The following is a 24858-nucleotide window of genomic DNA, read 5'->3' as shown; positions in this document are numbered from 1 at the left end:
AGCTAATCCTGCTGTTTTTATTTGTATTTGCCTCAATTACTATTAGTAGGCATAAATGTCTTTTCTTGATTTGAGGGGCTAGAAGGCCTTCCTGTTTGTGAATTTCCTGTTCATTCCCTTTGCCAGTATTCTACTGTGAAACCTGTTTGTTATATTTTTAAGAGTCTTTATACGTTACAGATATTAACCTTTTCAAAGTTATACATACTGAAAATAGTTTCCAAGCATACCATTTGTATTTCTAACTTACTTCATGATTTCTGCTTTTGTCTAAATGGTATTCTTCCTCACTAAAATATAAGGACAGAGTCTGTTCATCAACAAAACTTTATACACACTTCAGTACCTTATACACAGTAGAGTCTCTATAAATATTTTTCAACAAACGGATATTTAATAATATAATCCATCAGTATCTCATCTTATGATCTGGCATCAGTATCCCTTCACCCACCAAAAAAAAAAAAAAAAACAGGAATTACAAAACTGTTCTGGTTACCAGTACTTTTATTGATTCATTTTATACATTTAAAATCTTAGATAAATCTTTAACTCATTTCAAATATATGTAAAATCAAGATAAGCAGTTTACATTGATTTTTCTTTTCAAAACAGCTTGCCAATAATTTACTGGGCAATCTAACTTTTCCTAATTTTTTTGTTAAATATTATACTTCTCCACTCAGTATTATAAGGTTGCAAATTTCTTGTGTTACCCCTAGGTCTTCTGATTTTTATTCCTATAATATTCTCAAAATGGTTGTTAGTGTTATATGGGATTTTGGCTTATATTGGCTATCTTGGTTTTGGTAGTTTTTCAGTTGATTCACAGATTTTCCATGAAATACAATAACTCTATCTCCTCCAACACTTGTACTTCTTAAATTTATTTTTTAATGTAATTATACTGGCTAATGCTTCTGAAACAATGTTAAATCATGGCAGAGATAGTGTATTTTCTTCATTTTGTTCCTAATTTTACTGCGAATGCTTCTGGTGTTTACTATATGATGACACCTATTTTTGGTCTGAGACACATTTATTATGTTATGAAGGCATTTAATCCTAGTTTATTAGGTTTAATTAGAAATAGACTCCTTTAGCATTCTAATCCTTGTCACATCAATGTGACCTACTGTGTGCCTTTTCCCTCATACTCAATTATATAATAAATTGTAACATGAATATTCGGCCTATCAACACCAATCCTCTTTGTATTCCTGAAAGTAATCACATCTGACCATAATATATTTTTGTTTTACTGTAGTCAACTCTTTTTTCTAAAATTTTACTTAAACTTTTTGCAGCAATATTAGTAAGCTCTGAAGTTTTCTTTTGAGGGAATATCTGTTAACTAGTTTTAGCACTCCTGCTGGTTATCTTGGCTTTACAAGTAATCTGAATGTTTTTTGTTTTTTTTTTTTTGTCATGCTCTAAACAATTTTAAAAAATTAGAATCCTTGGTTTCTTACAGATGTGAAATAATACTTTCTTTAACATGCAACTTTTACTGGCACATTTTATTAGAGGATACTTTTCACCATTTTTTTTATTATCATAGCCTAATTAGGTTTTTTCTTCTTCTTCTTGAGCCAATTTTATTTATTTACATTTCCTTAAAAAAAAAAAATCAGGTTTTCCAATATTTAAAACATAGATATAGGCACATCTAAAATTTAAACACTGAGGGGCGCCTGGGTGGCTCAGTCAGTTGGGTGTCCGACTTCGGCTCAGGTCATGATCTCGCACTTTGTGAGTTCGAGCCCTACATCGGGCTCTGTGCTGCCAGCTCAGAGCCTGGAGCCTGCTTCACATTCTGTGTTCCCCTCTCTCTCTGCCTCTCCCTTGCTCACTCTCTGTCTCTCAATAATAAATAAACGTTAAAAAAAAATTTTAATTTAAACACTAAAAGTAAAATGATGAGAAAAAAACCTATCAGATACGCCAACAAAAACAAAAGGTAGAATTAGGAGCTTAAGCAAAACTGAATGCAAAGGGGAAGAGTATATACCTTGGTAGGCAGAGTTCATAATATAAAAGGGGTTATTAATACATTTCCTGAGTCTTTATATCCTAAAGAACATCCTTCATTTGTCCTTAAGCACAACTTGGCTACTTAGGAAATTCTTAGGTTATATTCTTTTTGTCCATGAAATCTCTCTAGTTGTTGAATCATTAACGTCAGAAATCTTAGGTGGTTGAAAGAAATAAGCGAGCCTCTTTATTTTTCCATTGTACATAACATACTTCCTTTTCTTTGCCCTTGATGTTTGTGAAATCACTTCTGTAATCCCTGAAAATTCAGTAAATTCCACCAGGATATTTTCCTAAAACAGGAGTCCTCTTGATATCCAGATTCAAGTAGCCAATCATTCTGAAAAAGTTTACTATTATTTTTTTTTATTATTATTTTCCATTTTCCATCACTCTGTTGTCTTCACCACAAAAACCACTTAGGGCTTTTCACTTTCTGCTATTAAAGAAATTTAACTGCCTTCATTTCTATGCCTACATTTCCCCATGCTATGCAATCTCCTCAAGTTCCATTGCTAGCTTACCGATTACATTTTCAAAATTGCTTACTCTGCTCCTTGCTGCTTATACTAAATTATACTTTATAATGCAAGTATGTTCCTGTCTTCTTTACCATTGGTTCTGCCACTTCCCTTTTTATATATTTGTTTTGTTCTCTTTTTTTCCAGGTATCATTTGCTGCTTAACTTTTTGGCAGTTTAGAATTACTTAAAATTTTCTTTTTTCCTAGAAAAATTCAATTCTTCCCAACAGTGATTATCAGCTTTGAGTACTAAAATATGTGCATTGGTTTCATGTTTGTTAATTTATTTGTACTCTGTTAACTCACCTTTGAGCAACAGAAATTCTCTGGCTCTGCCATTTGGACAAAAAGGCAGGCAGCATCTCCCTGAAGACTGAACATCAGATGCCACTCTTAAAAAATTAACATCAAAGCTCCCAACTCCTTCATCAGCTGGCTAAGTAAGGAGCATGGAGAAGGGAGTGGGGACTAAAGGCAGCAAGTCTCTCATCTCCGTGGAATTTCTCTCCAAGTCTACTGAAACCTGCCAGTGACAAGAACTAGCTCCACCTGGATATGGCTATATTCCATGCTATAAGGGGACTCTTAGTTTGGGGACAACTACCTACTCTGGAGGTAAGTCAGACTCCTGACAGACAGGAATCAGAACAGAAACCATAGCAACCATCATTTTTGTTTAGTGGCTGAACACACAATCTTTTATGTGTCTCTAAAGTTGGTAATAAGACGTCTGCTTCAAAATTCTCCTCTAAGCTTTACTTCACCTCTAAGCTTTGCTCCTCCTGCTAAGGAAAATAGGTCAGTCCAAAGAAAAACGGTGTGACCACGAAGTCTCTCCTTTAGTTCTATGACAGCCGAAATTAGGCTCTCCTTATTTCTCTCAAAGCCTGCCCATACCTCAATCTCCTCCTTCTAAATTAACCAACAACAGAACACTTACTATCCATTCCCTTATATGCCTGATTCAGGAATATGGGTATCAACCATCAATGTTCTCACATTCAATTCGGTCTAAATAATCTAGGAGCAATTCTGTCCAATTCTACTTGCGATTCATTTCTCTTGTGGTTCCTCTAAATTATTTTGGTGAATTCAAGGGAAGATCCTTTAATCAACACTCAGCTCTGTCATTTTTCCTCAAAATCAACTCACCCAATTAATAATTTAAAACATAAAATCTGCATACATATTTTATCTCCTGGAAGACATATTATACTATGAGCTACTTCATCAAGAACAGTGTGTGCACACAGCAGGTACTCAATATCAGTTAATTCTCCTCAGGAGAAACATTTGAAATATACTTAGCATATAAACCAAATAATCTTCAAGTTCCATATTAAAGCAGCATATGTTTTAAAATGACCTTTGCATGTTCTAAAATGTCCACCTTTCAACCTTGCTCTTATAGTTCTCCCACAAATCCATCAATGTTTAAGATATTAAAGATACTAGGAAAGATAGTCAAGAATGAAAATAAAAACCACTAGTGAATAAATCAAACTAAAACTTGCCCAAAACCCTAATTAAGAGAGGAACTGTGCCATTATGGACATGGTACCATAGGCATTCAGAGGCCTAAATTCAAATCTTCCCTCTGTACATTCTAGTTATATGATCTAAAACCATTTACCTCAAGTGAATAACAGATTTCTCATTTGGAAGATTAGGATAATTCCTACACTTTACTGAACTGTTACAAGGTTTAAATGAGATAATACAATAAGTGGGCATTCAGTAAGTGATACAGCATTATATGTATTGTGTGTGTGCATGTGTTTTTCCCCAAACTCTGATCTCTGATCTGTATTGGAGAATCAGAGCACCATTCCAAAGGAATATTCATGCTCTCCATCCCCTTAAAAATTAAGAAGTCAATTCTAAACAATAAAGTTTCTTACTCTTACTGCCAAAGAGGATAGGATTATAAAATTCTGGTTATGTTTCAATTACCATGTGAACTAGAATTAAGTTCACATGAACAAAGAATAACAAAAAGTGTACCTGGGATTTTAAGAGCTACCTTTGTCCATTTTCTCTCTGAGGAAATAGGCCACAGGTAATTCTTCAACATGAAGAAGCATGCTACCCCAACCACAACTAATTAGACCAGCAGCTAAGCCAGAAGTAATGAGGCAGATGTAAAGCGAACCACCAATGACTATGGCAAGATCAGGACCAACTATCAGATACACCCTCCAGGAAGCGGGAGGAGAGATGCATACAGAGAAGTACGGGTGCATACAGAATGAAGACTCGTCGTTTTGAGAGATCACAGAATCTTGAATAATCAACCAGCATTAGAGATCCCAAGGATAACAGCACAATTTCCAATTCTTAGAAATACTGAAAACACACACAAAAGTACACTGCTATTAGGATGATTATTCCATGCTTCCCTACGTCAAATAAAGCAGTGCTTCTGAAAATTTTCAATTCAATACCTTTAATCACAGAGGACAGTGAAGAGTCCTATGCACAGTCCTGCTGAAATTTCTTTGAAATTTCCCACTAGACCTTAAATTCATGTGAATTGTTTATTCTATGCCATGTCAAGAGAATGTTTTACTAGAAAATTGTTTTCATTAAAATATTTACGCAAAATAGATGCTTGAGAAAGAAATGCCATGTTTGCCCCACATTTTCATGAAATCATCCAAAATACCAACCAGTGCTATCCCCTCAGGAAATGAGAATCTAAACCGAACGATACCAACTTAATATAACTTAGACATGATTTCCTCAAAACTTACAAGATTCCAATTACTACATAAATCGAGAGACAGTAAATTATTTTTCTATTTTCCAGAGTATTTATCAGAATAAACTCAACTTACGATCTGATGTGTGGGAAATCCTCTTCAATTTTGCTTCCTGTGTTTTTAAAAATTTGGAGTGCAGCCTCTGCTACTTTTTCATCATCCATTTTCAGGCAAGCCAGGAGAGACTCAAATGTTTCAGCAGAATGAAATGAGATGGGATGTGTAAATGAGAGTACCTAAAAAAATGAGTCACAAAAATGGTCTGTAAACTCTTTTCATCTTTAAAATACAATTGGAAATACTCAAATCAAATACAAAAATATTTATGCTAACAAGTATATGAGAACACAGTAAACTTTAAAACTTATTCAAATATGTAAAAGATATGTTCTTGTGTAGGAAGATCACAGGATTTACAGAAGTCCTTTCTTTCAAAATTACATGTTAATATAATTCTACTCAAAATAATTTAGATTTTGGTTAATGTTTGACTTATTTATTTATTGAGAGACAGAGACAGAGAGAGAGAGAACAAGCAGAGGAGAAGCAGACAGAGAGAAGAAGAGAGAGGAAGAGAAAGGATCCCAAGCAGGCCCTGTGCTGTCAGCACAGAGCCCAACATGGGTCCTCATGATCTCATGAGATCATGACCTGAGCCAAGATCAAGAGCCGGATGCTTAACCAACTGAGCCACCCAGGTGCCCCTGATTTTTTTTTGGAGGAGAATTAGAGAAGAGGGACAAGAAGAGAGAATTTACCAAAATAGCTCATTTTTCTAAACAGAGGGGATTAAAAGAGACTAGCTAGTAACATTTTTGAAAAAAGGTTATTTAGGGAAGGGGGTAAAACAGATAGTAAAAGGTATCATAACATTACAATTATCAAATCAACATGGTACTAATAGAAGAAACAAAACAGAAAACATAAAGCAATAAATAGTCCTAGCATATATAAGAACTTAGATTCTACAGAGGCAACAGAGAACGAAAATGAATGGGATTTTTAATAAACAGTCCTGATAAAACTGCATAGCTATTGGGAGAAAATCCAATTAGATCTTTCCCTCCAATACACACTTTTAAAATAAATTTCAGATGTTTATATTTCAGATTAAAGAACAGAATAAAAATTTTCTGAACAAGACAGGATTTTCAAGCTTAAAATAAACAAGTAGAATCAAATGTGGAAAGTAAAATCAAGCAAGTCATAGAAAAATATATTAAGCATAATGCCGTGTTTGTAAGATACAGAAACAAGCAAAATAAGTGACGTTAGAGATACATAAATAGAGATGATAAAACTATAAAGACAGTATGAGAATGAATAATGACCTCAAATTCAGAACAATTATATCTGGGGGATGTGAATCAGGGAAAAAACTACTCAGGGAAATTCAACAGTATTTTTTATTTTTTAATGTTTATTTATTTTGAGAGTGTTTGTGTGTGCATGAGTGAACGGGGAAGGGGTAGAGAGACAGGGAGAGACAGAATCCCAAGTAGGCTCTGTGCTGTCAGCGCAGAGCCCGCAGTGCAGAACCTGATGTGGGGCTTGATCCCACGAACCTGTGAGATCATGACCTGAGCTGAAATCAAGAGCTGGACACTTAACCAACCGAGCCACCCAGGTGCCCCTCAACAGAATTGTTAATACTCTATTTGAGTTAGCATCCTATTTACTTTTCACTGTATTCACTTTATTACCAGACCTTATAACTTACATATAATAGATTAATTTTATTTTTTTATTTATAAAAAAGCAAAGGAAATAAAAAACTCACATCAGTTTAAAAAGAACAAAAAATTGGGGCGCCTGGGTGGCTCAGTCGGTTGAGCAGCCGACTTCGGCTCGGGTCACGATCTCACAGTCCGTGAGTTCGAGCCCCGCATCGGGCTCTGTGCTGACCGCTCAGAGCCTGGAGCCTGTTTCAGATTCTGTGTCTCCCTCTCTCTCTGACCCTCCCCTGTTCATGCTCTGTCTCTCTCTGTCTCAAAAATAAATAAACGTTAAAAAAAATTAAAAAAATTAAAAAATTTTAAAAAAAAAGAACAAAAAATTGAGATGTCAGTAGAAAATGAACACAGGATAAAAAATAATGAATTCACCATAAGGAAAACACTAATGATTAACATATGGAAGTTATACCTCACTGCAATAATTACACAAATTAAAACATTATTTTTAGTTATCAAATTCGCAAATCTCTTTAAAATTTACAATATTCCATGTTTGTGAAGATAAGTTAGGCACCTTCCTTCACTGTTGACGGAATTATATAGGAGTATGATTTTTCTGTGAAGGAATTCGACTAAATACATACATCAAAAATTTTTGAAACTGATCATTCTCTTTACATTTCAGGATTTTTTTTAAAAAAGGCATTTGCAAGAGATCTTAGACATATTTATCTTTGCAGTGATTATAAGAATAAAATTAGAAAAATCTAAATATCCAGAGAAACAGTTGGGAATACTATGACACCGCAAAAGTGAACTAATCACCATTTCAAAAAAAATAATGTTTCTTAATATGAGCCAGACACTGTGCTAAGAAACTTACGTACATGGTTTAATTTAGTGTTCTGTGAGATAAGTGCTATCATTATCTCCATTACAGATAAGGAAGCGGAGGCAATGAACTTACCCCAAAGCATCCATCAAATAAATAACAGCCATAAATCAGATATGTTTTTTGGCACTCTTAAAAACACTATCTTAAAAACCACTGAAAAAATGCTTGTAATTTAATGAGGGAAAATAGTCAAGATATAAAACTACACACTCAGTCTAATCTCAACTATATAAAGTGGGCATTGTTTTCAAGATTAAAAGGGAAACAAAAGAAATGTTTATGTATGATAGGTTTATGAAAGTTTTCTTCTTTATAATTTTATACTTTCTAAGTTGTCAACAATTAACTGGTATTTTTGTAATAAGTACAAGGCAGTAGCTTATTTTAACTAACAAAATAAAAGGTAAAATGAAGTTTTAGGAAGAATTTGGCTCCATCTTTGCTTCCTGATGACAACTTCTAAGTATAATTCACTATTTTAGTGTAATAATACTAGGCTATATTATACAATTTAAACCTTAAAATATTTAGCTTACATGTTAGAGGAAATGAGGAATTTCTACATGACCTAAAATGATTGAGAAAATTCTACTTCAGGTTCTATAAACTTAAGAAGCAAGTCTGAAGCACACAAAACGTATACTATACATATTAGGCGGTCACCTGATTAGGCTCTTCATTTCACCATATGCACACTTACCTTAAGCAGTTCAAGACCTGCCCTGATGGCCTGATCAGTTGGAACCCCCTCGTCTTCATCATCTGCTGTTCCATCTATTGATTTGTTCACTTGCTTAATAAGAGCACTAAAGTATGAGGGAAAAAGACGGTCATATTTGCAAGTGGCCTTTAGTAGCAATGTCTAAGAAAAATAATCCTGAATATTTTCTATATAGACCATATCCAAACACATAAAAATCTGATATAGTTGTTTCCCAAACATTACTGCAAAACAAAAAAACTGTAATAGGTATTTTGAGGCACTTGTTTTCAAAACAGTATTTTCCCCTGTCCATTCAAATGAAGCCCAAATGTTATCTGATTTGCTGTTTATTAATGCTATCTATATTTTTATTCTTGCATTTTCCATGGAAGATCTATGCCTAAACACATAAACAGATGTCTTCTAATTATCTAAAATTCATTACTTCTCCAGAAGTCCCACAATGTATATTGAAATAAAGGATAAATGGCAATATTAAGCACTTTCAAATATTACTTGCCAAAATATTGCCAAAAGCACATATTACTATGTGTCAGTACTGTTGTTAAGAGCCAGAAACACACAGGCCTGTTCCTGAAAGGTGTAAAAATACCTAGATAATAGACCTATAATAAAACTTCATTAGAAATTAAAACATTAAAAAGGAAACAAAATGCTTTGAATTTTCTTCTAAAAACAAGTTTGCTTTTTTTTTTTTTATTTTTTTTAAACGTTTATTTATTTTTGAGAGACAGTGAGAGATAGAGTATGAGCATGGGAGGGGCAGAGAGAGGAAGAGACACAGAATTTGAAGCAGGCTCCAGGCTCTAGGCTGTCAGCACAGAGACTGACGCAGGGCTTAAACCCACAAACTGCGAGACCATGACCTGAGCCGAAGTTGGATGCTTAACCGACTGAGCCACTAAGGCGCCCCTAAAAACAAGTTTGTTATTTTAAAATAAACATTTATAATGCAATGTCAATTATCTAAAATAATCACTCACACTTTCAGGCATTCTTTTATAAAAACCAAATAACATACACTAAGGGTAGAGACATAGTATGTATCAAAATACAGGAAAATTTAACTATTCAATTGTTCCTTAAAATGCTTAGTAGCTCTATATTTCTACAAAAATATTATGTACTCAAATTTAAGTTCAAGCTACAAGTCAAATTTATCTGTCCTCCTTCAGGGTCTCCTTAAAATTTATCACCTCTTAGTGGCTGATCTATTGATTAACTCTGTCTCATAGCTCCAACTATCCCGAATAAAACTATCTCAGGGGCCCCAAGGGTTTTTACCTAGACATCCCACAGGAATGAAAAATACCACCTATCCAAAATCAAATTCATTATTTTCTTCCATGATTAAGGGCATGAAGCTCTCAGTCTAGTGAAGGAAGGCCAAAAATAAGTAAACAAATACAGAAAAAATATAATCGGGAACAACAAAGATTAGAAAGAAGGCAAAGACAAGAAGTGAAGTTCGTTACCCAGCATAGTCAGGAAAGGCATTTCTGAGCTAAGAACCAAAGAACAAGAGCCAGTCATATAAAAATCTGTGAGAAAAAGCATCAACCTCTTTGGAAAACCAAAGAGAATCAACTGAAAAACTATTAAAAAATACTGAGAGTTCAGTGACGTGACACTAACAAAACACAAAAAAATCAACAGTGCTTTTCTCTATCAGCCAAAGCCACCTATAAAATACAGACGGGGAAAATCTATTCACAACGACAAGTCAAAATACATAAAATAAAAAGTTATAAATGCACAGAATCTATGTGTAAACTCTAAAACTATATGAAGGGAGCATATAGGGATTTGAATAAACCAAAACAAGTCATTTTATAAAATGGGAACCCAATATTATACAAATGGCATTTTTCACTAAATCTACAAATGTATCAGGGCAACACAACTTGGTAAAGAAGATTCAACAGATTCATTCTATGGCTCAACTGGAAAAATCAATTAAGGTTTGGGAACAGCCAATTAATTTTAGTGGGGGGAGGATGAAAGAACTTTCTCAACAAGATAAAAAGTATCATTAAAACCTCAGAAGACAAAGGAACCAAATTGAAAATTCATTAAGAATCCAAATCATACAAAAATTTATGCTATAATAAGGAAACATTGCAAATCAAAATTGGGAAGGGAAGAATCTTCCAATAAATGGAGTTGATACAGCTAGCATTTAAAGGATGGATATCTATTTCCACATTATACTAAAATGAATTCCAGACCAATTAAAGATTTAAACAGAAAAAACATAACCACCTAATATGATACCAAAGGCAGAAAAATCATAAAGGAAACAAATGACAGATTTAATTATATATAATTTATACAAATTTGAAAGGCAATAGAACTAAGTTAATGGCCTTATTTTATAAAGGATTCTTACAACCAATAAGCAAAAGACAACTTCTCCAAGTCTCTCATAGAAAAGTATTTCAAAAAGCAATTAACCAAGAAATATATGGGGGAAAAAATGTTCAACTTTAGTAGTGACACATTGTTTTTAAAAAAGAAGATCATCATTCACCTGTAAAACGGCAAGGACTAAAAAGGTTAATAGCCACTCTAGCAGGAAGAGTTAGGTGAGTTGGACACTCACTGACTACTGGTGGGGACTAAGAGTGGAATCTGAGACATATATAGTGTGATGGTTAACCAAGAGGGCTCTGGAGCCAAACTTCCTGGGTTACAATGTCATTCGCCACTTCCTAGCAGTGGGGAAATTATTCAACATCTGTGTAACTCACTGTTCCTTATCTATAAATTGGAAATGATAACATTTCTTGTCTCATACGGTTAAGAAGTAAATGAGCAAAAGAGATAAACATTTAGAATCATCCCAGGCACTTTATAAGGACTAACTGCTACTACGTGTTACTGTTATTTATGTTTTGATATATTTTCTGTATCACTATGACCTATTGACAATAAAGCCAAAGACCTATTTTGATTCTCAGTCAGAATGTTCATGGTACACATTATTTGTGAAAACTTTCTCGCACTTATCTTTCAAAACACTACAAAAACCTGGTGTTCTTACATTCCTGTAATTTTTCTACTGTTAAACAAAATTCCAAGGTTCTGTCCATGATCTTTATATCTTTTTACTTCTTTCTATACAATCTCTTGCCCAGGGAAAGAATCCATTATCACAGTTTCACATTAAGCTCAATTTTCCTTGATTTTTTAAGAACTTTTTGGTCATGTCCAAGTAAGAAGCACATGAGATCCCTTAATTCTTTTCAAAGTTATTACTATGTGCTTCATTGGAACTTGAGTTCTTAGACTTCTGACTCCTCAACTTTATTCCCATCTCCAGTAAGACCCATTCTTTTAAAACCTTCCCCAAATATAATCTTTCCTTTCCATCCCACTACCAGCATCCAAAATTTATAACACTTTACAGTCTATCCCTTCTACTTCCTTCCTCCTACCCATCATTAATCATCCACTGTTCTCAACAGACTAAAGTAAAAGCTCTAAAGTTATACCTTAAATGCTTTCCACAATCTGATCCCAACTCCTTTTTTAGCATTATCTCATAATATTTCTATACCTTTCCACACTATAGTTTAAATGGATGGCAATCATTTCCTAAATATCCTTTTTTTTTTTTTTTTTTCCTATCTAGCTAGCTTGGTTTATATTAACCTCAGTACCTAGAATATTCTTTCTCCCACCTCCATAAAAACATAATCTTACACATTCTTCCTCTTAGGTCAAATACTACTCTCTTAGAGAAATCCTTGAGTCCTCTGAACACTGTCTGCATTAATTTTATGAAACTATAATATAATCTCTCAGCTAAAACTCTTTATTCCATTACCAAACAGAGGGTTAATGAAAAACAAAAAGTATGGTTTGCTAGTATCTAACTAGCATTGCCTTGAGTATAGAAAGCATGAGATTATTTACTTAAATAAGGAGTTTCAGTCTGATTCAGTACTAATATAGAGGGGTCTGATTTTTTTGTTTTAAAACCATAGAAACCCTTCTTCAAATGAAAACTGATGCAAGAGGAATCCAAAGTGACTACAGGGTATCCAAAGTGGTGTCTCCCTACTTTGCAGGGGATCACAGTCCAAAAGCTACACCTTCTACCCTCCCAAACAAACAAACAAATCCCCCAAAAGGGTTCACTGAGTACAGGATGGTATTATTTAGTGTAGATTGTAATATATCTCATTTACTGATGACCAGTAAATCAGAATGTAATGAATGTATGTATGCGTGTATGTGTGTGTATACACATACACACACACACACACACACACACACACACATTCTATAAGTGCTTTCTTTTCTCAACCAGTTGAAACATTTTAGGAAAATGTTTAAAAAAAACAAAACAAAACAAAACATTTTACCTAAGGGAATACAGTCATAAAAAGAAAAGTATTTTCCCAGATGTCACAGTTAGGTGATATATAAGCGGAAGTGAGTATTGTTTTAAAAATAACACTTTGCGTTCTCAAATATCTGTGAAAATGCATCATATACTGCTTTACAACATATTCACCTAATCTTCTTTTCCTGAGGGCATAATTACAAGTTGTCTGCATTACTCATCCTATTCAAGCTACCTAAAAAGAGTAATTCCTGGTATACTGGTAACAGAAACTAGGCTTAAAATGACATTTTCTCATCTAAATGGAAGTAATATTTAACATGAAAATAAATAACAAGATAAATATACACAAATATGTACAGATCAGTGTGTACACATACATTACACACACATATATATGAACAGACAGATGTACAGACATATATAGATTCATATATAGCCACTTTACATATACAGAAAATCTACACAGTTAAGTGCCTTGTGTATAGCAGGTACTCAAAAGCAACTGACTGAAGTATGAATGAATGAATAGTAACGAAAATTTAGTATTTTTACATACAAATACCTGATAGATTCAGTATCTATGTGCACAGGTGCTATCCTCTCCAAGAGAAACTTGATCATTTCCAGGAAAGGATTTGTAGGTTGTTTGGGGTTGCCCAGCTTCTTAGTTATTTCACGCTGTAAGGTAGATTTTTTTTTAAAATATTACAAAAATTTGTTTAAATAAATACGTCACATTAAAATGTTTAGGACCTAAAGTAATTAAAATCATGCAATACTGGTATTGGAATAAGAAAATCAACAGGAATTGCATGAATTGAGCAAACAAAACTAAGAATTTTGCATATGAGAGGGGTAACATTTCAACTAACAGGAAAAAGATGGATTATTCAATATACTGTTTTGAAATAACTGAACAGACATATAGAATAAAGAGACAGATCCCTATCTCATACTCTATACCAAAAACATTCCAAAGAGATAAAACAAGTACAAAAGAATAAAACCAAGGGTCAGTGGAGATAAATACTTCAGAGAGTAATATAATCAAAGAAGCTTGTTAAAACTGTAGATTCTTGGACCTCACTGAGGAGATTAGTCAATCTGGGGTGGAGACAAGAATCATCGTTTTCTCTTTATTAAAAACCTCTCGGAAGATGCACTGGCAACAGACTGAGAAATCCTTACATCAGTAAATATTTTCATTGACTTGCGATAGAATGGGGTTTTGAAAGCAGGACACAAAAGGCAAAAACCTTAAAGAGTCTGCTGATAGACTTAGCTAGATAAAAATAAAACTATGGTACATAAAGAACATCCAAATCAAAATGGAAGGGTAGACTATAAATGACAGATAATTATTTGCAGCTTAATTAACATATATGATTAACAAATCAATAGGACAAAGATAAATGTCATTCCATAGGCAAAGATTAAAAACATACGATACACAAAAAAACATAAATGGCTAATATGCCCAAGGAGAAAAAAAATGGTCAAATGACCAGGAACCACGACTATAAATCCCACCAAAATAATTATGTTTTGAGTTTTGCTTCTTTCCAACAATGATAGAATCCAATACTGAATCTATCCTAAAGAAATATTCAAGGCTGTGTAAAATGATTTAGCTATAAAGATATTAAAGTGTTCTTTAAACAAAAACTGGGGAAAAAAAATCTCAATGTGTAACATAAGTGGATTGTTCAATTCAATGGTATGCTATGTTGCTATTAATGCTGCAAAAAACTAATAAAAATAAGTAAAATGCACAAAGCTGTACAGATAATATCTTATTTTGGAAGATACATCCTACAGTATTAACAACAATTGTCTCTACACGGGGGTCACAGTTATCTGTATTGTCATTTCTGTGATATTTTCTAAATTTTACCCAACAAATATAAATTATTTTATAAAAAGGGTCAAAAAAAGATGTGAGGGTTTCTTGAAACATTAGCTCTTCTAATCATCTTCCCTTACCACACAGCCTTCAGCCTGCTTGCAGGAGCATGTTGGACTAACGAGTACTTCCAGCTGTTTTCTTATTTTCTCATCATCTTCCAACACCTGTGTGAACTTCTTCATGAAATCCTGAGCCTTACCAGGATCTGGCAAATTTCCTTCAATCAATTAAAATCCAATTAAAATGCTATTTCAGAAATTTCTCAAAATAACAGAAGATCAACATTCTTCATTCTTATTACCTTAATAATCCTAATTTACAAATTCTGTTTAGTTTAATTAGAAATTGTGGATCAACTTCAGTAGTCAATTTTCCCTAAATTCTGCTTTCTAGAAATAGGAAACAAGAACACTATGAAGAAACATCTTGGTAGGGAAAGACTGAACTGACTCTAAATACCCCTTATAATATTTAAGGGCATTAAATGTCCACCTGAAGATAACAATTTATTCCTGTCTCGAGTTTGTTGTGTATACTGTTCTCTTGTAACTCACAGAAAGAGATCAGTAAGTTTCACCTTTAAGAAACTATTCTCCTATACTGAGTTACTGTTAAAACCATCCGGTTCATATACACATGGCTATCTGTCAATGACACACGCTGAGTAACAGTTTCAGGTATTGCTGCTGGATGTTATGATTGGATGAGAAAGGATGAGTCCTCATAGAATCAAAGATGATTTTTATACTAGTCTCCTAATATATCCATGTATTAAAACACTTATGAAAGCTAGTAAAATGCTAATCCTAGTGTCTATTTTTTTTTTAATTATTCACAAATGTTACAGAGGACCAGACTAGGATACTTCTAATAACAGAAATTATAATACAGAACCACGGACTGTAATAAAAGGTGTAGAAATTCAACTAAATCTTAAAACATGAATGCAGTCTTTAAGTTCATATACAACTTTGAAATTCCATTTCAAGTCTTGGCTAGATCAATGAGGATAATAAGAACAAACTGTCCCTATTAATACTTGACTATCTGACTTTTTCATGTTTCTATAATACAAAAAAAATCTACTGTAGTGTCTTCAAATAATTTTGGACAATATAACTTTACAGCCCCTCCATAATGTGTAAGTATCGTATTAAAGGCTACAATAAAATCTACCATTTAAGAAACAAAAAGAATGAGAATGAGGTAAGAGGGAAATGGGAAATGGGGGAGGGGGTGACAGAACGAGAAAAGAGGGAGGAAACAAAAAACCTGTATTTCAACATTCTACAAACATACTTGACCATGGAACCCTTTTTTCTAACAGTACTATTAACACCTTCAAGATACCAGCATTCCTCAGAACAGAATTTGGGAAAACAGGGGTAAAATATAGAAAAAATATAGGAGATATCTCCTTTTAAGAGACAGCGCCACAGCCAAACTACTGAGGAAATAGTTATTAAAAAGCAATACCAGAAAATCACTTGCTTTAAGGTCATCCAAAGAGACTGAAACTAATTTATGTTTAACTGCCCAAAACTAAAAGATACTTTGGTCTTAAACCCGTACTCATGCCAAAAATCCTATCGCTTAGTCTAAAATTCAGTTAATTAGGTTACTGTTCTCTTCAGAACCTGAGCATTACTTCCATACACAGCTGGAAATATTTGTGAACATCTCAGAAATCCATCTAAGATAAATCTGTTCACTACTACCAAGTGGAAACTCGGCAGAAGCATTACCTGATTTTCCGTCTGTCCGTGTGCTGTGCTACACAGTGATCTCTGAGGTGGGTGGAAAAGCAACTGCCATACAAAAACACCTACACTGCCCTATCCTTGCACTGAACAAAGGAGATGTGCCACACAATCCTTTTGTATTTACTGTCAAGTGCAATTAAATAACATTTTATTTGAAATCACTGAAAGCAAAAAAGCAAATCAGTACTTTTTTTTCCCCCCAAAGAAGCTCTTCTGTGGTTATTAGGTATACCCTTTCCTCTAAATTTTGGCTCAGAATGAAATTAGCTTCAGACAGATTCACATTAAAGCAAGCAACACCAAGGAAAAGATTCAGTTTTCACAGCAAGGTTATGCAATAATTTGAATGAATTCCCCAAAATATATTTATATAATAAACCCTTTCTCCAGCGTTTGTTCATTCCAACACACAAAAGAAAAAGAAAAATTCTGTGTAGCAAAATAAATGAGAATCAGAGAAAAAGAAAAGCTGAAGCTGAGTTGTCTGTTAAACAAAAATCAAAAACACTTGACTCTTTTCCTGTATTATCAGAGCCTAAAGTGGAACTCCACGAAACAAGTTACCAAAAACAAATATTTCAATTAAACCTTCAATTTTACATATAATATCTGAAATAACTTACTTGTAATAACCATCACTTTTGAAAATATGGCCTTGACACTGGCATCTGTCTGTAAATCACACAAAAAACGCAAAATTAGTACTTCCTTATACCCTTCAGAAAATTAGAGAATAACCTACTAATGTTCCAGGCCCACACCCGGACCACCACCACGGTGAGCTCCTTATTGAACCAGGTTCAAACTCGACAAAGTGGATGAAAGTGGAAGTGAGTGCTCTGTTGTCACCATCTCTTCCCTCACCCTGTTTGGTCAGCCTCCAAACAAACAAACAAACAAACGACTGTTGTACCAACCTTTAGAAACAGGGAGAGATTTTGTTTTCTTTAGTAGTGAAAGAACAGGGCAACTTAGATTAGAAAAGGAATAAAATAACCTGGTTTTCAAGTTTTTAAGCTTATCTCAAACAAAAAGTTGATAAGGATATAATGCCGGTTGACTTAAGGCCTTCCCACAATTTTTAAGCCAGAGGATTATAAGGCATAGTCATGGAGCTTATGGGGAAGAACTAGATATAGACCATTACAAAAACGCCACTGACATGTACAAAAGATTCTTCCAAGAGTGCTGTTTATTTGCTGTATGAACATTATTTCAGTAAATCAACGTGTCACCATATTGTGCTTCATGTAATGCAGTCTGTAAAGTCGTATGTGTAAAAAATGTTTCTAAAGGTGCTAGTTATTCAATGCATCAAGTTAGTGTTGTTTTTTTTAAAGGTGTCATTCAGCAACTCTGTATAATATACTGAACCAGAAAAATACTGGAGTGAAGGCAAAAAATAAAATAAAAAAATCATCCCTAGTTAGAAGGAGCTTGCTAAGAGAAGATACAAAACACAGAATTCAAGAGTTAATTCCCAAATATTTGGAATTTAAAGTATTTGAATAAATCTGTCCAGAATCAAAAGATTCTATTGTTTAATTTGGGGGAAGCAGGTGTTGCTGGGCTTTCAAGAAGTTGATCCACATGAAAAGGAAAGAGTATCAACAAAAGTACAACACTAGAAATTATGTCCCTTTGTGTGACACTGAGCAAATCTAAATTTAGTTAAATAGAGAAGAAGGGCTATACTGCTGAACTAAATAGGAATAAAAACTACCTTTATCAGACTGAATAAGGAAAAAGGCAAAAAAACATACTGATTACTAAGAGTCTTCCTAGTAAAAGAGGAATATAAACACCCAAAAATTAAATATAGCTTTGAATTTTTTCTACCCTTAACTCTATAATGTCTACTATAATTCTCAGTATAAAGTGAGGTACTATCTTCCATTTGGTTTCTTCTTCAACCCGACACATTAATGAGAATTTCCTCTTTAACCTGGATAACTCAGTAATTATTTTAAGACAAGTTAAAGGAAAATTCCACTAGGTGGGAAGACATTAAAACATTTTAATTGAATTGAGACTATATTTTGTTATTTCACATGAGAATGAAATTATAAGACCCTCCCAACTTGTTACCAACCGGCAAGGGAAAAGAAGGTCCCACTAAATAAATTTTAAAAGGACAGTGAAAGTCAAGAACAAAGTTATTTTTTTTATTAGTCTCATACATCATGCTGTTCAACATATGACCTGCACACTTAATATACTACTTGGCTATTATGACTTCAATAATGCCTAAAATCAGGAATAATTTTATTTACATACACATGAAAACATCTCATATTTTTGGTTAACCATGCAACTTTGACCAAAAGGAAGTAAATTAATACAGCTCTAATCAGCAAATAGAAGAACATTATCCAGAGCTTATTAACTAAAATACACTAACTTATCGCATTAGAACATTAACTGAAACACATGTTTACTGGCTGAAGCATACTAACTTAAATGGAATTTTCCAATTTTGCTAGTTGGCAGAGAAAGTACTGAAATAGAAGAATCACACTAACATTAGTTTTAAGTCATTTATAATAAGAAAAAAGTAATTCTAGCAGGTTCAATATATTCAATAATCAAAGAGATTATGTTATGTTCAATAAACCAGAAGCAAAGAGATTACTGTTAGCCCTAACATGAAACAACTCCTCTCTATTGACCTCTGTTCTATGACCATGCAGTATATGTTTTGTTTTGTGGAAGTTTTTTTGCGGGGGGGATGGTGGTGAGGCATTCCACTATAGACTGAAAGGAAATAAAACGTAACAGCATATTGTCACTTATGTGTGTCATTTAAAATGACCACACGTACTGCTTTTTCAATGAATTATACCTTTTACAGGCCTATATACAACATTCTCAAAAAATATTCAAGGGGGGAAAAATCTAGAATCACTGTAAAATTTCAAAAAATAAAATACATCAACTGAGTGAATACCACAATTATAATTATGAAAATCAAGCAGTACATTAAAACTACCGTGATATTTTAAGTAAAAATATAAAGATACTTAACTAAAATTGCATAATACTAAAATTTTCTAAAACCACAAGACTATTCAAAGATAATGGGAACATTTTAGTGTGGCAAGATAGAGTGCAGTTTTACTCTATTTTCTATGTTTTCAATGACAGTTATTGTTTTGTTTTGTTTTTTAAACTATAAAAGAACTTTAATTCTGAGTACAAAGAAGTACATTCTCTTTCCTGTTAGGTATCATCTTTTACAAATATAGTAAATGTAAATTTTAAATGTTCTACGCAATCAATTTCTTAAAAATTTCTGTGTTCTGGGGCACCTGGGTGGCTCAGGTGATGATCTCACAGTGGTGAAATCAAGCCCCACATCAGACATTGTGCTGGGGCTTTGCACTGGGCATGGAGCCTGCTTAAGAGTCTCTCTCCCCCCTTTCCCTCTGCCCCTCCCCTGCTCATGAAATTTCACTCTCTCAAAAAAAAAATAAATAAATAAAAATAAATTTTTTTTTCAGTGTTCTAAATTAGAGATCATAGCTTCTCGAGTAGAATGGTTCCATATAGAAATAGGTATTTCAACACACTGTAGCAATGGTGAAGAGTAACTAAAATATAGGTGTTTTACAAAACTTGTCAAAGAAAAACTTTTCATTAAATTTAACTTACTTTGGGTTGCTTAATTAAGTCAAGCAAATCCTTTACTTGATGTCGGAGCAGATTTTGACATTTCCACATCTCATTCAATGCTCTGAAAAACACAAACACATCAATTTAAATAACAAAACAGAATAAAAATCCTACCGGAATATTCCAAATATATTGCTTTTTATTCCAAAGTCAAATATTCCAAAGTCAATATTTTCAAGTTCAAATATTAACAAAAAAATGAGAGACGAGGTAAATTTCACAGGACTAAGCAAACTGATGATGTATGGGGAGAAAGAAGAGTCCTACATAAAAGACACGAACATTGGAAGCAATATTTGTATTAAAAGAAAATGGTTGTTTTTTGGTTTGTACAAAAATAGGGAAGAACTATTATTAACTACAACATGTCTGTAAACTAGGGTAGAAGAATTACCTACTGAGATTATAACCTTTAGAAATAAAGGAATGCGTGATGGAGTAAGGTCCTACAGTAGGCAGGATAAAAAGGAATCAAAGAAAAGAGTGAATACTGAGAGAATGAGGGATAGTTTTTCCTACAACAGAAATATTTACAATGTTACTTCATAGATTACGTTTATGTATTATATAAAATATATATTATATACCTATATATAAGTAAACAGTCATTAAGTAAGATTAAAATATGTAACCAAACTGATGTAAATTAAAAAATGACAATTTCTCACTTGTTTTATTTAATCCTCAAATTCTCAGTTTAGAGGTACAATTTATGTGTTTAGATTTTTAAGGACTCACTGAGGTTTACAGTCTGAATGAAGTATACAGAGTTAATTAAATAACATGTTTATATAAATTATATAAACCAGGTATTTATTATATGTTATATACAACTGTAACATTCCATATAAGTAAAAATATGTATACTATATAATTTCATGTACATGTATTTACATGTTATATATAAATGTTTGTTATATAAATATGTATTATTACATAGATACATGTATTTACATATTATTTGAATACTATTTTTATATGGCAAAATTTTTGATGTCCTCTTAATACTTTTATTGTTTTCAGGCAGAAATTTAAATCTAAAATTAAACTATATACATACTCAAGAAAATATGCATAAATCCTAACAGCTAATGTTATTGAAATATTACATTACAGAATTCAAAACCACATATATTTTAATATATGAAAAGAGAATTTTCCAAAACCAAATACTTTCCATTATTTTGTTTCCAATTTTCTATAGATCTATTACCCTCCAGTATCATTCATATGAAGCATTGCCATAAAAAGTAATACGGTACAGAAGCATATAAAACCACCCTTTCTCTTTTGACAGACGATCGTTAAAAATTTTCATTCTCCTCCTTAACACTATGTTTTGAGAATACCTTTGGATACCTTTATAGAAGTAAAATAGTTTAAATGTGGACACTTAAATTCCTTTACAGTCATCACCTCAAAATGGTACCGGCAAACCAACAGTACTGGGGACATTGTATCTTAGAAGTTAAATTTAAAATAACTATACTATTTTCAAGTTATTAAATTTCAATTAAAAGTTTAATTGGCATGTTTTAAGAATGTAAATATGAAAAGAAAAATGACCAGTATACAGAGGGCTGTAAAAGTCTAACAGCTAAGAGTTAATTTTCAAAGAAACAGAGCAGTCATCTGTGAAATTATTCCTGAATTCCAAAGTCAATGAATGGTCTCTCACTTGCTAACACTATATCATTACTTACAACTTCTGACAGGCCTAGATTTTGTAACCTGTCTTCACTTAAACTAAAACAGAAACTATTTTACCTATTATAGTTATTTGTTACTTTAAATATGAAATCTCAAGTAATTCTAAATCTCCTTCTAAACTATTATGGCTATAGCTTAAATCAAAAAGTGACCACCACTAAGAATTTATATTGTAATATATTTTTAGGGAAACCATCCTCTGAAGTACTTTAATAAAATTATCTTAAGCAGCAAAGACAAATTTATGCTTGTGTTTGCCCTTCTCAACAGTCCTTAAAAAGAAAAAAAAATAGTAGAAACATTATTATAAAGACTCGTATCATTTCATATGAGCCTGAATTCCAGCTCTGTCACTACATAAATGTGAAAAATTTGCTTAAAGCATAGATACTCTTACAGTTGTCATCTGTTGAGTCCCCTCACTAGGATTTTGCACTAACTCGAAGAAAAAGACAGCCACCATTGGGTTGCAGTCAGAAACCTGCGCAAATATTGAAGAGAACCTCCCTTCCAACATTCTGCTCCCAGTTGGCAAATTGCCCACCAGATGAAGCCGTACAAAAATGGGTCGAGAGGAGAGCCAACCTAACCAAAGAGATCACAACCAGGACACCTGAAACTACCACTAACTTTTGTCATTAACAGTTGTTCTAGGAAACCTGGGGGAGGTGGCAACACACACCAGGATTAGAGAGTACTCAAGCCTCCCTCTGTTCTCTTTTTCATTAGTGAAGATATTTAGTTAACTTAGGGGCTTACCCAAAACTGATATACATCAAAAATTTAACGTTTATTTATTTTTGAGACAGAGAGAGACAGAGCATGAACGGGGGAGGGTCAGAGAGAGGGAGACACAGAATCCGAAACAGGCTCCAGGCTCTGACCGTCAGCACAGAGCCCGACGTGGGGCTCGAACTCACAGACCGCGAGATCGTGACCTGAGCCGAAGTCGGCCGCCTAACCAACTGAGCCACCCAGGCGCCCCTATACATCAAAAATTTAAAACATATTAAGTACTTTGTCTTCCCCAGAAGAACATGATCATAGAAAAAAATATAGGCTCTTTCAGCAAATGATTATTACTGTTCAGGAAAATGAAAAAAAAAAAAAAAAAAAGATAAAATTTGAGACTCAAAAGATTTGCAAAAAATAAGATGGCTAATAATGTTTAGGAAGATGCAAAAAATTACAAGCCACTGATGGGAATACAAATTAGCATAATCATATTGGAAAATAATCTGACACCAGTTTACAATGCTGAAAATGTGTATACTCATCAATTCTACTCCTAGGTATACATCAGTGATTCCAAACCTTGGTTGCCCATTAAAATCTACAGAAACACTTTTCTAAAAACCCCAATGCCCAGACTACACTTCAAATTAAATGACCATCTCTGAAGGTGAGATTTAGGTGTCCGTATTGTTTAAACCTTCTTCAAGTAATTCCAACATGTAGCCAAATCTGAGAACCATTTATAACCATACCTTAGAGAAACCTATGCATGTGTATTCTCAATTGAAAACTGTTCATAGTGGTACTATCTGCATTAGTAAAAAAAAAAAAAAAAAAAAAAAAAAAAAATGGAAAGACAAATGTCCATTCTTTCCACGGACTCAAATTTCCAATGACAAGATAACAGAATAAAATTATGACATCATGACATAATGTAATTCAATACCACAGTGAAATTGAATGACCAAAAAGCTATATATATTTTTGATGAATCTTAGGAACACAATAAAATGGGGGGGGGGGGTAGTTAGAGAAGACTATATCCACAATTGTTCCACTTTTGTAAAGTTCAAAAACAAGCAAAAATAAGTAATATTATTAAAGGATAGACATACATACATATATATAGACACATATAGATAGATATATATATATAGACATAGAGAGACATAGAGACAGACATATAGAGACATATACAGAGACATAAGGAGACACATATATAGAGACATACAGAGACAGAGACATATATATAGACATAGAGAGAGAGACATATGTGTATAAGACATATATGTATAAGACTATTTTTTAAAAGGAAATGAAAAATACATAATTAAGGCTAGTAGTATCCTTAGGTGAAAGACAGGAGGATGAAAAAGAGAAGAGTTCACAAGATGGATGTGGATTCACAGATATATTTATTACTATGTTTTGAAACTCATATGCAATTTCTTGGTGTGCATTAAATATCTCATAACAATAAATGTAACGACTTTTGGAGAAATCACAAATGTAAAGTAGAAGTTACAAAACGTTAAGTATTTGATTTACAGTTAGTTAATTCCAAAATGTTGGTTAAAATAAAAAATCATGTTAAAAGTATTATAAAGGCACCTGGATGGCTCAGTCGGCTAAATGTCCATCTCTTGGTTTCAACTCAGGTCATGATCTCATGAGTCATGGGTTTAAGCCGCCCTGTTGGGCTCTGCACTAACAGTATGGAGCCTGCTTGGGATCCTCTCTGTCTTCCTCCCTCGCTCTGCACCTCCCCTGCTCGCTGTCTTTAAAATAAACTTTTTTTAAAAAATAAAAATATTACCAATATGTTTTAAGTTAAAATACTTAACTATTCACTCACCATTTTTGTAGACTCAATTGGTCCACACACTGGAATTTACTTTAGACTTTGCCATGGTGTTATTTTTCAGTGTATCTTTTATGATTGGCAGTTTTACTTTTTAAAAAACAAATGTTTATTCTTGAGAGAAAGTGAGTGAGAATGTGTGCAAGACAGCGACCGGGGGAGGGGCAGAGAAAGGGAGGCAGAGGATACAAAGCGGGCTTCATCGACCACTGACAGCACAGAACCTGATGCCGGGCTCGAAAT

At 33.3% G+C, this 24858-nt stretch overlaps 1 protein-coding gene across 7 annotated transcripts in view; it reads right to left on the bottom strand.

Moving 5' to 3' along the window:
• The window catches only part of PDS5B (PDS5 cohesin associated factor B), a 191588-nt gene that overhangs the window by 58013 nt on the left and 108717 nt on the right, over positions 1 to 24858 (bottom strand). For all 7 annotated transcript variants that reach the window (XM_042950209.1, XM_042950293.1, XM_042949877.1 and 4 more), the window contains exons 14-19: positions 20289 to 20370; positions 17261 to 17309; positions 14952 to 15091; positions 13531 to 13646; positions 8591 to 8696; positions 5395 to 5555 (exon numbers count right to left, since the gene is read on the bottom strand). In XM_042950209.1, the coding sequence (XP_042806143.1) occupies positions 5395 to 5555; positions 8591 to 8696; positions 13531 to 13646; positions 14952 to 15091; positions 17261 to 17309; positions 20289 to 20370 (654 nt within the window). The remainder of the gene's footprint in view (positions 1 to 5394; positions 5556 to 8590; positions 8697 to 13530; positions 13647 to 14951; positions 15092 to 17260; positions 17310 to 20288; positions 20371 to 24858) is intronic.

The sequence above is a fragment of the Panthera leo genome, chromosome A1, assembly GCF_018350215.1.
Source record: "Panthera leo isolate Ple1 chromosome A1, P.leo_Ple1_pat1.1, whole genome shotgun sequence".
NCBI lineage: Eukaryota > Metazoa > Chordata > Mammalia > Carnivora > Felidae > Panthera > Panthera leo.
Note: the sequence above shows the minus strand (reverse complement) of the source record. Positions and strands in the feature narration are given on the sequence as shown.